At 41.8% G+C, this 13294-nt stretch overlaps 2 protein-coding genes across 2 annotated transcripts in view; both read left to right on the forward strand.

Annotated features, from left to right (window-relative positions):
• Window positions 1-13294, forward strand: part of LOC138983573 (uncharacterized) — a 122526-nt gene that overhangs the window by 33203 nt on the left and 76029 nt on the right. The window lies entirely within an intron of this gene.
• The window catches only part of LOC138983571 (ATP-binding cassette sub-family C member 4-like), a 123360-nt gene that overhangs the window by 19752 nt on the left and 90314 nt on the right, over window positions 1-13294 (forward strand). The window contains exons 6-7 of the mRNA XM_070356847.1: window positions 887-1050; window positions 2639-2764. Coding sequence (XP_070212948.1) covers window positions 887-1050; window positions 2639-2764 — 290 coding nt within the window. The remainder of the gene's footprint in view (window positions 1-886; window positions 1051-2638; window positions 2765-13294) is intronic.

A 13294-nucleotide genomic window follows, 5' to 3' on the forward strand; every position in this document is an offset into this window, starting at 1 on the left:
AGATCCTGTAATCCATGTCAGAGTTCGGTGGGTTATAGAAACACGAAAATACCCAGCATGCTTCCTCCGAAAGCGGCGTATGGCTGCCTAAATGGCGGGGTAAAAAGGGTCATACACGTAAAAGCCGTGGGAGTTCCAGCCCATGAACGAACAAACAAACAAACAAACCAACTGGGCGGTAGCCAGCTGAGAGGTCGGATTAGTAGACATCACAAACAAACTTCAGGTGTTAACCATTTTGACGATAATATTGCACTCCGTGTCAGAGGATTTTGTGTGTGGGTGTAATAGGTAGATGACACTCTTCTAGCTCTTTGTGTGAACAACTCTGTTTTTTCTGGTACGAATAGGCATCACCCAGGTCCCTAACATTGCACTGGTGGTTATCCTTCGCGTCCGAAGAAGACTTTTGCATTCTGCAGCTTAGGCCTAAAAAAAAAATAGGTGTGGTTACGGTAACCCGACCTACCCTATTTTTAGGGGCCGATCCTATAACTTTTTATTACATTTGTCAAAAAAAAAAAAAAAAATAAATAAAAAAAACGAGTGCAAAAAACGCAATGAAAGCGAAAGCGCCCGTGTCGCACACTTATTTCCCTGTCAAGTAGGTTTAATTTGTACACATTAGAAAAAAAAGTTAAAAAAAAAAAAAAGTGATTGCCTACCTACCTACCCTATTTTTTTTGGCTATGTTACCGTAACCACACCTATTTTTTTTTTTGGCCTTATCTGAGCACTCTGAGGTGGCTCTGCAAGCCTAGTCTGGAGGCACAGAGTCTGGCACAGTGGGGGCACTGGAAGTCAGTTGTGGTCACTGCCAGTGTTGCGCTGTGGCATTGTTTTCACTAAGTTAATCATATTTATGCACTTATTTTGTTGGTTTCAGGCAGTGATATTTCTCCACTTTTTATGGATTGGACCACTCCAAGCAATAGCCGTGCTGATAATACTCTGGTACGAGCTCGGCCCATCCGTCTTGGCTGGATTTGCAGTCCTTTTGCTGCTGATCCCGGTGCAAGGATTCATGGGACGGGTGTTCTCGAAACTCAGGTAAAGATCAGTGGTTTGTTGTGGGCCTCAGATCACTGCACACTCAATGTCAAGGAGAAACGAGCAGTAGGTTTTAAAAAAAATTACCAAACAATTTTTTTTGCGTTTTGTGTTCAATACTTGGTTTTTTTTGTTTTGTTTTTTACATTTAGTCAAGTTGTGTGGTGTATGTGTGTTTGCTTTGTTCACTCTTAGTAATACAGTGGAACCCCCCTTTTAAGACCTACAAAAAAACTTATAAAATCTGGTCTTGAAAGGAGGGAGTTTTAAAATGGGGTTATGAGGTTATGAATAGAATTTAAGTGTAACAAAAACCAGGGTCTTCTTCTTCTTCTTCTTCGTTCATGGGCTCAGACTCCCACGTTCACTCATGTTTTTAGCACGAGTGGATTTTTACGTGTATGGCCGTTTTTACCCCGCCTTTAAGGCAGCATACGCCGATTTCGGGGGAGGCATGCTGGGTATTTTCGTGTTTCTATAACCCACTGAACTCTGACATGGATTACAGGATCTTTTTCGTGCGCACTTGGTCTTGTGCTTGCGTGTACACACGAAGGGGGTTAAGTCACTAGCAGGTCTGCACATAAGTTGACCTGGGAGATCGGAAAAATCTCCACTCTTAACCCACCAGGCGGCAGCGACCGGGATTCGAACTCACGACCTCCCGATTAGGAGGCCGACGTCTTACCACCACGCCACTGCGCCCGTCAAACATGGGTCTTCAATGGGGAGTTAACCGTACAATGTATTTGTCAGGGCCTAGCATTGTAAGCCGTTCGGCGTACTATACGCCGAAATAACATCTCCAGTACGCGGAACTCGATTTGGTGTACGCCGAAATGCAAAAACCTGTTATTCCCAAACGGTAAACCCAAACAGTCCCAGCTTTCGTTTTGTGCACCGTTCGGTTCAATTCTCAATCGGTTTGACAGTTTGCTTGAGCACGCACTTCCTCTGGCGTCGCGCGAGCATGCTTTGTGCTGGTGTTTTGTGGCTCTAGACTTGAAATAATGTCTCGAAGCGACATTGTTGAACGTGGTCAGCCATTCAGTGACAAAGAATCCAGGTATTCCTGGAAGTGGGAATGGCACTTTTAGGCCAAATAACACAAGATTGTCAGTTTTCTTGTTTTCTGTCTGTGTTTTGCTTGTTGGTGAAGGCATAATTTAGTTGCTCAATCTTCTTTGGGGGGGGTCATTTTAGGTAAAAAATCTAAAAAAAATCTTCACCTTGGACCCCACTGGGGGCCACCTGCGGCCCCCAGACCCCCGCCTTTGTAAGCTGAACTCACTTTTTCCAATGCTAGGCCCTGATTTGTAAAAATGGACATTTCAGACATCATGACTGTTCACTCAACAACTGACAGTAAATTGGTTGTTGAAAAAAAAATCATGCATCACCCTTAGAAAATAAAGATTGAGGATGAACATCTCTTGTTCATTTCAAGGTTTGTTATTCTCTCAGGTGCCAGGAAATTGTTGTGCATAACTCTCTCTTACTCTTGTTACACAGGTTGTATGCATTTAGAGCGCTTACTTCCCTTTCTTTCTCAGATCATGCATGACTCTTTCTTCGTCTTCTTGTGCAGACGCAAAACGGCAGTACACACTGATGAAAGAGTGAAAGTGATGAATGAAATCATTGCTGGAATGCGTGTCATCAAGATGTACTGCTGGGAAAAACCGTTTGGAGAACTCGTTGAGAAAATACGAAAGTAAGTGTTGGTTTTTTTCCCCTTTCTTACCTTCTTTTGTTGTCAGAACTGTGGAGCCACCTCTCACACTAATCGTTTTATGGCTTCTTTTATTTCCGAAGTTTATGGGTTTTGAATTGCCAAACAACTCATAAAATATATGCAGCAGTAAATCAATCCTGTTAAATGTATGAAGCAGCTGTTGCCATGTAATGTTCAGGATGACAAATAAATGTCTTCCTGGGAAACAGGCCTTGATTTAATGTGTTCATTTACAGTGAACCTGGAAGAAAAATCCCTCATTTTCTCTTCTTCCTCAAAAATTATAATGCAGAAAAAGGCGGCCAAAATATGACTAAAAAGTGGGAACAAATGTGAATATGCACATGTTTTAGAAGAAGGAAAGGAACATCAATGACGGTGTTTTATCTGATTAAAAGGGTTCCTTTTTGTTTAATTTTTTTTTCTTGAAAAGTCAAGTTGCTTTCAGTCAGTTTGAAATTTGTAACATACTGTGTGAGACTGGCTCTCAGTTCTGTTAACTCTTGTGTAATGATTATGAAAAAAAATTCAGAATTTGATTGTGTGTTGCCTGTGTGATACTGAATGCTTATTGAGACCCTTTAAAACTGTTATTGTGAGTTGCAAATGAATTATGTTGAGATTCAGATTTGGTATGTTTGAAGGTTTAAACCATTTTGTTGATTCAATTTTATTTGAGGCCCAGTGTTGCTTCCTAGTTGTTTGATTTATTCTCTGCGCACATTTGTAGCTGTTACTTTTCTGATGTTACAAGTATTTCCAAGTGTTTAAGGTTTCAAACTCCAAGCATTTGGCATGATCAGTAAACTTTGCTGACCCATTTTATCATCAGTAGCAAGTTTACTTTTTATATCTGCTGGTCTTTGAGATCTTTGAGCACAAGTTGTGCACCTTTACAAGAAGCTTGATATTGATTTTGTGACAAAGTTTTATCGGTTTAAGCAAATTAAAGCATGCCGGTGTGATTTTTAACAGCAGACAAAGAATCCATAAAATATCCTTCTGTGGGGTCGGGGGTCATGCAATGCGGTGATAGTTTTAAATCCTTCTGCTATGGCAGACATTCAGTTAAGATTTTTTGAACATTTAATTGTTTGCAACATCTTGCTTGCAACAGCTACAAATGCTGTGATTGGGTTTACGTAGAATGTGGTTGTGTTGGGTCTTATTAAGGATAATTTTTCATGTTTCTTGATTTACGTTGACTGTGCAATCCTTCTGGTTATGTTCAAGGGTATCCCTTCAGATGTGCTCAGAAATTCTTCAATTTTGTGTGAAATTGCAGCTATTGTCAGCACTGCTACCTTATTTTTGACATGTAACTTAAATCTTATGCATTTGGTTTGATAAGAAAACAAACTAGAAGAATTGCACAGTGTTGATTTATTTTTTGTTTGGTGTTTTGTTTCAGTAGTTAGGTTTTTGTTCAAACGCAATTACCTAGCATTATTAGAGTATGATATGCATTTGTTTCTGGGGAGATATGCTTGCATAACATCAGATTGTAGCTTTCAATGTTTGTGAATGTTTGACTGGTTCATTAACAAGACTATAGTACCTAACATACCATTTACCCAGAGTAAAATTAAATCATTGCACGTTAACGATCGTTAACATGGGAAGGAGAACTTAATACTTTGCATAGGACAAAGAAAAGAAAGCAAGGCTCAGCTTGAAGAGACAATCATTCAATATTAACTTTTTTTTTTAAACATTTTCAACTTACTGGAAAGAAACTAAAGCGTTATATCTGATCATCTTTGTGTTTCTAATTTTTGGCTCACGTAAGTGTAGCCTATGCGATGATAAACTTTGTCTGTCTGTGCGTGTGTGTGTGTGTGTGTGTGTGTGTGATAGAAACTTTAACATTTCCGAGTCTATGGATTACGTCAGTCTCGGTCAAAAGTGTTCGACGTGTGTGATAGAAACTATTTGAAGACGTCACATTATGACGTAAGAGGGTTAGACGTCACGCAAAGGAATTACTGAAAGTCTCGGTCAGTTATTGTGAGCGGGCCGAGACTACTTGGCAGATCCAGGGTCTCGCTTTCTTGCACAGTTTCACCTATGGCGCTTACTGTGTGTGTGTGTGTGTGTGTGTGTGTGTGTGTGTGTGTGTGTGTGTGTGTGTGTGTGTGTGTGTGTGTGTGTGACGGAGTGATTGAGTTTGTGTTACTGTTTGTCGATTTCTTACGTGAGCCTTGAAGGCTTCGCCTCTTGTTTGAGTGAGTACAGAATGTTGAGCTTATTTCAATTAAGTAGGTAAAATAGCTGTGTTAAAAAAATGGAAGCAACAAGAGGTCTTGCAACATGTTTTAAGACGTTCTTCTCCACTGTCATGCTGCTTTCTGTATCATGATGTTAACGTTCAAACATGTAAAAGAAAAATTCTTTGGTCTAAGTTATTTAAATCTATACATTTAATCAGGATTAGAGGATGACGGGCGCAATGGCTTGGTGGTAAGACGCCGGCCTCCAAAGCGGAAGGTCGTGGGTTTGAATCCCGGCCGCACCTGGTGGGTCAAGGTGGAGATTTTTCCGATCTCCCAAGTCAACTTATGTGCAGACCTGCTAGTGCCTTATCCCCCTTCGTGTGTACACGCAAGCACAAGACCAAGTGCGCACGGAAAAGATCCTGTAATCCATGTCAGAGTTCGGTGGGTTATAGAAACACAAAAATACCCAGCATGCTTTCTCCGAAAGCGGCGTATGGCTGCCTGAATGGTGGGGTAAAAACGGTCATACACATAAAACTCCACTCGTGCAAAAACACGAGTGTACGTGGGAGTTTCAGCCCACGAACGCAGAAGAAGAATCAGGATTAGAAAACACATCTTTGAAAAAAAAAAAACTGTGGAAAAGGAAGTACAGCAGTCCCTCTCATGAACGGACACCCTTGGGCCATAGCAAAACTGTCCGGACTTTGCAGGTGTCCGGTCATACACTCACACAGTGACACACAAACAACAGGATTGAGTCTATGCTAATCACTTCTTGTGGCTACTAAACAATAATAATAAACTCCTAATACTTCTTTAAACGTTCTGTAAAAATGATTTGTATGAAAAGTGTTGAAAAGAAGAGATAAAATAAATCCTCAAGGCAGTGAACACACTCACCATGCACTGACATACGAAAGCAGCCACACAAACACAGCACAGAGGAGCGTGTGCAGATGCTTTGCAAGAATAAGCTTGAAAACCAGTTTGAATAAATAGCAGCAGATAGAGCTGCATGTCATAATCATGTAATTTATTTTCTTCTTGTCTGGCTTTATTGACTGCATGCCGATCATGTGGCATGGCAGTGACTTTTCACTCTTCAGTCGGAAATACACTGTACACAACACAGCTCTCACTCTCCCTCACTACTGCCTACCCCGTGACAACTGATGCTTGGAAATTGTGTGGAAGAGTGCACCTCTCTATTTCTCTCCAATTCTCTTCCTGCTGACATGCAGTGACACCGGACACACCACAGAGTTTAGCCAGCTAACCCTCCACCCCCCCCCCCCCCTCCCTCTCTCTCACTCACTCCAGCCAGCCATGTACTGTTTGGGGCTGTCGCCAGAGAGGCCAGCTGCACTGTTCACTCAGAGCAAAACCAGTTGACTGTGTCGTAACTTTTGACAAAGCAAGACAACTGAAGGGTTCACAGATTAGGCAACCGACTCACTGGTCAAGGCTGAGGGGAAACAAGAGTATCTTGTCAATGAAAGAGGTTACACACAGACACACGATGCTGAGAACTGTGGCCGGTTTTTCACTCTCTTTCGCTCAGGACCTTCATCGACTGTGGTTTTTGTTGTTTACGTCCAACAGACAAGAATAAAGAGCACAGTGCAGTTTCGTGTTAGCATCTTCGCATGTACTCCACTCCTGACCAAAACTACCCCCCCCTCCTGATGGATACACGTGCACTCAAGTTATCAGTGACTGTCATCACGCCATTGCGGCTGTGATCTTTGTACCGAGAGCCGGACTGCTCTGTTATCGATTTTGTTGTGGTGAAAATCCGAAAATGAGTGTCCGCGTCCACGTTTTGCAGGTGTCCGTTTAAGGGGGGGGAAAATATAGAAGGAAAACACTCCGTGCCGAGCAAATGTGTCCGTACATGTCAGGTGTCCGCTCACGCCGGGGGCCGTACATTGCAGGGACTGCTGTATTCTGTTTCAGAAATCCCAAAACTGTCTTTTTTGGCTACGATGGTCCTGCATATAATTGAATGTAATTCAAATTAATTTGACAGTGCTTCTTAATTTTAGCTGAGTCTCCATCAAATAGACTTTGACATTTTTAAGTACATGTACAAGGTCAGGGATTGTTTTAAGAAAGCCAGGGACAGATGACTTACAGGAATAAAAAAAATTTAGCTGGGAAATTTCACTCAGTGATGCACGTTGAAGGCTAGTTAACATTGAATACTAGTACACCATTGTTTCAGAGTCACAAATCTTATGAAAAGATTGCATTCAAACTAGCGAAGAAGTGCATTCAAAATGAAGAGTCATGGAAAAAATATGCTAGCTGACAAATTCCTTTCAGACGGTTTTCTATTGATGCAGATGGTTATTATTGTTTTTAGGGAGCACAGCACTGCTTTTTGTGTTTGTTTATTTTTCTTTATTTTTGTTGTTGTTGTTGCTTGCATGTCTGCTTATTGCTTTACATGTATTAGCTTTTTAGCTTTTTCCCTGTGTGTGTGTTGATGCCATTGCCAATGTAAACTAACTGTGATCATTTCACTGTTATACTATGGTCACTTTTACTAAATTAATACACATACACTTACACAGAAAATACAGACATTTGTTGATATAAAACAACTAATGCCATTCTAGCTACATTGTACTACTTTTAACTAAATTAATACCTTTACACTTACACTGAACATACATAAACATTTGTTGATATAAAACAACTAATGCCATTCTAATTACTACTACTAGAAAACTGAGATTAGCATACTGCTGGTACTCTTTATACTCAAACAAAATTAATTCAAACTTAATTTTGTGGTCAGTTTACAAACCTGAAGGTTGAAAGTTTGTTGACTGTAGTTAACCCTTTCGCTGCCAATCAAAACATGCGTATGTGCATTCCTGACTGCCAGAGAATATTGGAGTTCGGGGTGTAATAATTCACAAAAAATTCTAGCTCCAAACTGGCAGTAGGTAGGTAAGTAAAACCTATGTTAATTTTAAAGGACATTGAACCAAGAATCTGTTTTTAGATGATGTTTAAATATGAACTTTTGAAAAATCAGTCCGGCGCATCTTCCGGTGCCTGTGGATCAAACACAGTTGGCTGTTTTGCTTGCTCCAAGAAAGGATTATACAGGCAAATCCGGATAAGACGAAATTGAAGGGACCGAATTGTTATTGTGTCCTATCCGAAATTTCGACTTGGTCATAGTACAGTGGAACCCCTCTCTAGCGACCTTGAAAATGTTGACAAAAATCGGTCCTTATGGAGGGGGGTCCTCACAGAGGGAGGGGGCGGGGCCACAAAGAAAGTCACCTCAGATTTTCTAAAAAAAAAGAAAACAGAGAAGTTTGAGTTGCTGACGACCGTTTCCTCAAGCAAACTGCTTCGATTTCATGTTTGACATTGTCGATGGTGTCCACCAGTTCTGGCGCATGTTTCAATGCAAAAAGAGTTAGTTTCTGAGCAAGCATTTCTTTACAGCAGTCCCTGCAATGATGAAGGCCCTCCGAGAAAGAGAGTGAAAAATCGGCCACCGTTCTCAGCATCGCGTATCTGTGTGTAACCTCTTTCATTGACAAGATACTCTTGTTTCCCTGCAGCCTTGACCAGTGAGTCGGTTACCTAATCTGTGAACCCTTCAGTTGTGTTGCTTTGTCAAAAGTTAGACACAGTCAACTAGTTTTGCTCTGAGTGAACAGTGCAGCTGGCCTCAATTAGCCGGTGACACCTCTCTGGCCACAGCACCAAACAGTACATGGCTGGGGGGAGAGAGAGAGAGAGAGGGGGGGGGGTAGCTGGCTAAACTCAGTGGGGTGTCCGGTGTCACTGAAGTCAGCAGGAAGAGCATTGGAGAGAAATAGAGAGGTGTACTCTTCCAAACAATTTCCAAGGATCAGTTGTTAGGGCTTAGGGTAGTCAGTGAGGGAGAGTGAGAGCGGTTTGTGTACAGTCCGACTGAAGAGTGAAAAGTCACTGCCACAAGATCGGCATGCAGTCAATAAAGCCAGACAAGAAGAATGATTATGACATGCGGCTCTATCTGCTGTTTTTTTTTTATTCAAACTGGTTTTCAACGCTTATTCTCACAAAGCATCTGCACACCTGCCTCTGCCTCTGTGCTGTGTTTGTGTGGCTGCTTTCGTATGATGTCAGTGCATGGTGAGTGCGTTCACTGCCTTGTCACCACTTCCCCACCTTTTTCAGAATGTTTTCTTGGAGTTGGATAATTCTCCTTACTCCTCGCCCCCTCCTTACTCCTCGCCCCCTCCTAACTTCAGTTAATACTTTATTGCGTGCCGACTGACCAGTCGGTGTGGCGTCCGTGTAGAGAAGAATGGAATAAGGTTACACAATGCGCTAGTGTGAGACGCCAAGTTTCGTGTTTCGAGTTGCTGTAGTAAATATAGAGTAAACTTTGTCTTTGGGACTGACTTTCTGTTGTGTGCTATCCGTCTTTCGACTTACGTAAGAGAAATCCCATTTCGAGCTCAGGGTACTTTGTACACATAGATAAAGAGGGATAATTCCGGACCAGAATTTCTTTGTGTGCTAAGCGAATTTTTGACTTAACCGTTTGTGAGTTAGCTGGATTTGCCTGTAATCACTGTCATCTGCACCTGTTTCCAACGAATCGTCCGAAAGAAGATCTCCCCCTTCCCCTGTCAGTATCCATAATCATTTGCACCGCCTGTAGCGTCAGTCCGGCTTTGTTTTTCCCAACTAGGGCCCGGTCGACTGTCACCGTTAGCCATTTTGACGGGTCGAGATTTCTCTCCCCTACCCTGTCACCAAGGCCGAAAATAGCCTTCAGACGCAAAACCGCGTCACCATTTATATTTATTCATGAGAATGAGGTATCCTTCCAAGCCATTGGCTGCTATTTGTGTGTCAGCAGTGACGTAGCATTTCTGGAAAATCCCGAAACGGAGAAGACGGGTAAACCCGTCCTAAGGCGCTGCGGCTGCACAAGCGCATGACGGGTATACCCGTCATAAGGCAGTCAAGGGGTTAATGTTCTGGGGAAAAAAGGTAAATTTCTGAATGGTCGAGAAAAACTCCACCACAATTTACATGTATCTCATACCTTGTAGTTGTATTAATTACCAGTGGATGGCTAAGAATGAAATCAACTCAGTTATTGAGATCCGCAGACTAGAACTGACCCTATTTTTTCCCGCTGACCCTAACACTTTTTTTTTTCGTTTCTAAAAAACCCAAAACAACAACAAACAAACAAACTTTTGGAACATTTTGCGAACCATACCGAGATTAAGGGAAGAGCTTGAGACAAATGGTGTTTGTGATGTTTTCATATTATTATGTGGTCAACTAAAAAAAAAAAGTTTAAAAAGAAAAAGAAAAAAAAGCCTACCTACCGACCCTATTTGTTTTGGTCACGTTACCCTAAACCAACATTTTGTTTTGTTTTGGCCTTGTGTATATTGTGGACAGACATACAAATTATGAAACAAGAAAAGAAACAAACTATGAGACAAGAAAAGAAGAAGAAAAACTTATCTAAGTAGGCATTGAATTCGACCTGAACTACATGTGCATGAAAATGGTGAGAGTCGAAAGGAATACCCCCCGCGGGTTAGGGGGAGTCCCATATTGGTTGGGATGAGAAAGAATTTACCCGATGCTACCCAGTAAGAGGCGACTAACGGTTCTGTTTCTCCTTTTACCCTTGTTAAGTGTTTCTTGTATAGAATATAGTCAATGTTTGTAAAGATTTTAGTCAAGCAGTATGTAAGAAATGTTAAGTCCTTTGTACTGGAAACTTGCATTCTCCCAGTAAGGTCATATATTGTACTACGTTGCAAGCCCCTGGAGCAATTTTTTGATTAGTGCTTTTGTGAACAAGAAACAATTAACAAGTGGCTCTATCCCATCTCCCCCCTTTCCCCTATCCCATCTCCCCCCTTTCCCCGTCGCGATATAACCTTGAATGGTTGAAAACGACGTTAAACACCAAATAAAGAAAGAAAGATCAAAAGAAATGGCATAGGGGGTGGAGGGGAGGTGTTAAGGGTTTAAGGGGGTTAAATGGCTTGAGGCTTGGGGAAAGTGGATGTTTTAAATCTGAACATTCTCTGGAAGCATATGGTTTGAATGGCACTTCATTAGCAGGATTTCATCAGCATGCTTAGCAAGGGTCATCAGCATACAGTTGTAAAATACATTTTTGTAGAATGAAGGTTACTTTTATGTATTGGAAGTTATATAATGTACATGTTGTTTTTTTTTGGTTTCGTTTTTTAAGTTGATATAACAAGCGATGTTTGCTTCAATGAATGAACAAACTCATGAATTGACCTGTACAAGAAGACTTACTCGGCCATTGTATCGCTCTTTAACGTCTCCTACCTGCATTTGAGATTATCTTGACACATTTTGTGTGACTGTGATCATTCTAAGTTAAAAAGTGTTCAGCACTGAAGACAAAACACTACTGTGCTTGAAATATCGAAAAAAAATCAAATAAAAGGTCGGTATTGATTCGAGACAATACTTAGTAGGTGGTACATGTACTTCCCCTTGTTTCTGGACGTTTGTTGGTAGCATGGAATAGCTTTTTCATGTTTAATGTATATCAACAATGATTTTGCACACCCAACTCCCTTTCCCTTGCTGCCCCCCCCCCCCCCCCCCCCTCACCTCCATGCAAATAGCCTGACTTCATTCCAAAACTGTTTTGACATTGTTGGCAACTTTCCAAAATTTTTGTAATGTCTACAAGGCATCAACTGAATGTACTGTATATCAGAAGTTCTATACTTTGCAACTTGGAACCCTAATTGCTGATGTGGGCTTTTTGGTGTTTGAGTGGTACATTGTACATAAATGTTAAAGTTCTTCTGCTGGAGTAGAAAACCAATGCTACTTTTACTGTGCCTGGTGCTTGCGTGACTTATCACTTAATGTGCTCTCAAACAAAACACTATCACAATATAGAAGCGCTAATTTTACTTGTGGCTTTAGGGAACAGATTCCTGTTCTTCTTGAATAATTGTATTATTTGTGGTTTCTCCTAGATGGACCTTAGCTTCTTAACAACCAAATGCAGTTATCCTTTTTAAATTTTTTTATTGAAGGCAGAGCAGCACATGCTTGCATCCTGACTTTTCAAGAGAGTTTATGGCCAAGGTTTTCTTTTGTTGTCAGCATTGTGGGCTTGTGAGGCTGAGCAGCTTAACTTTTGATGAGACTTTAAAGCACACAAGGGAGGGAGGGAGGGAGGGAGGGAGGGGGGAGGGAGGAGGAGGGAGGGAGGGAGGGAGAGAGGGGGGAGGGAGGAGGAGGGAGGGAGGGAGGGAGAGAGAGAGAGTCCTGGAATTCATACTGTAGAGAGAGAGGGGGAGATATGCAGTCCTCTGGAATTCATATTGTACATGATGAACACCTGCAATTCTTGCATCTGAGACTCAGCTGACCTTTGGATAGACATAGACGCAGCATTGACCCTGCATTGTGTTTTAAATGTCTCATTTCAGTGAGGGAGCGCCTGTATGCCATGTTTTCTTTCTTGTGGCAAAAGATTGTAGACCTATCATTTTGGAACTGATCCTGTACCTGTGGGAGTGTCAGTCAAGAAAGATTTAAATAAACCCACGATATTGGAAAGACATTATTTTGATGGAACAGTGCTATGAAAAGGGGGTTTTCACACACTGAGGGAAATACAAGTTAGAATTTTTGTTTTGGGTGGGGGGGTTGTGATCTTGCAAATTGATTCAATCATCACCCCCCGCAGGTTAGGGGGAAGAATTTACCCGATGCTCCCCAGCATGTCGTAAGAGGCGACTAACGGATTCTGTTTCTCTTTTTACCCTTGTTAAGTGTTTCTTGTATAGAATATACTGTACTTTCCGGGTGACAAGGCGCTTCGTTATCTAAGACGCACCCCCTTCTTTTTAAAACAATTTGTAATCCAGTCACCCATTGGACGCAGGGGGCCGATAGGGCGCACCAAAATGACCCAGTTTTTGCCATGAGAGGTGGTTCCCCTGTCATATCTGAGAGGAAACACTTCCTGCACCGGGGTCAGTGACCGGTCAGTGACAGACTTTAACTGAGTGAAAATATGTGTGCTCTGTGTGTGCGGCCAGATCAAAGGCATTGTGATAGCTGGGTGGCCTTGTTTATAGACACGACCTTCTTCCCAGGGGTCAATGACCCAGTTTTTGCCATGAGAGGTGGTTCCCCTGTCATATCTGAGAGAGGAAACACTTCCTGCACCGGGGTCAGTGACCGGTCAGTGACCGAGTTTAACAGAGTGGAAATCTGTGTGTGCGGCCAGATC

This window comes from Littorina saxatilis, linkage group LG13 (genome assembly GCF_037325665.1).
Source record: "Littorina saxatilis isolate snail1 linkage group LG13, US_GU_Lsax_2.0, whole genome shotgun sequence".
NCBI lineage: Eukaryota > Metazoa > Mollusca > Gastropoda > Littorinimorpha > Littorinidae > Littorina > Littorina saxatilis.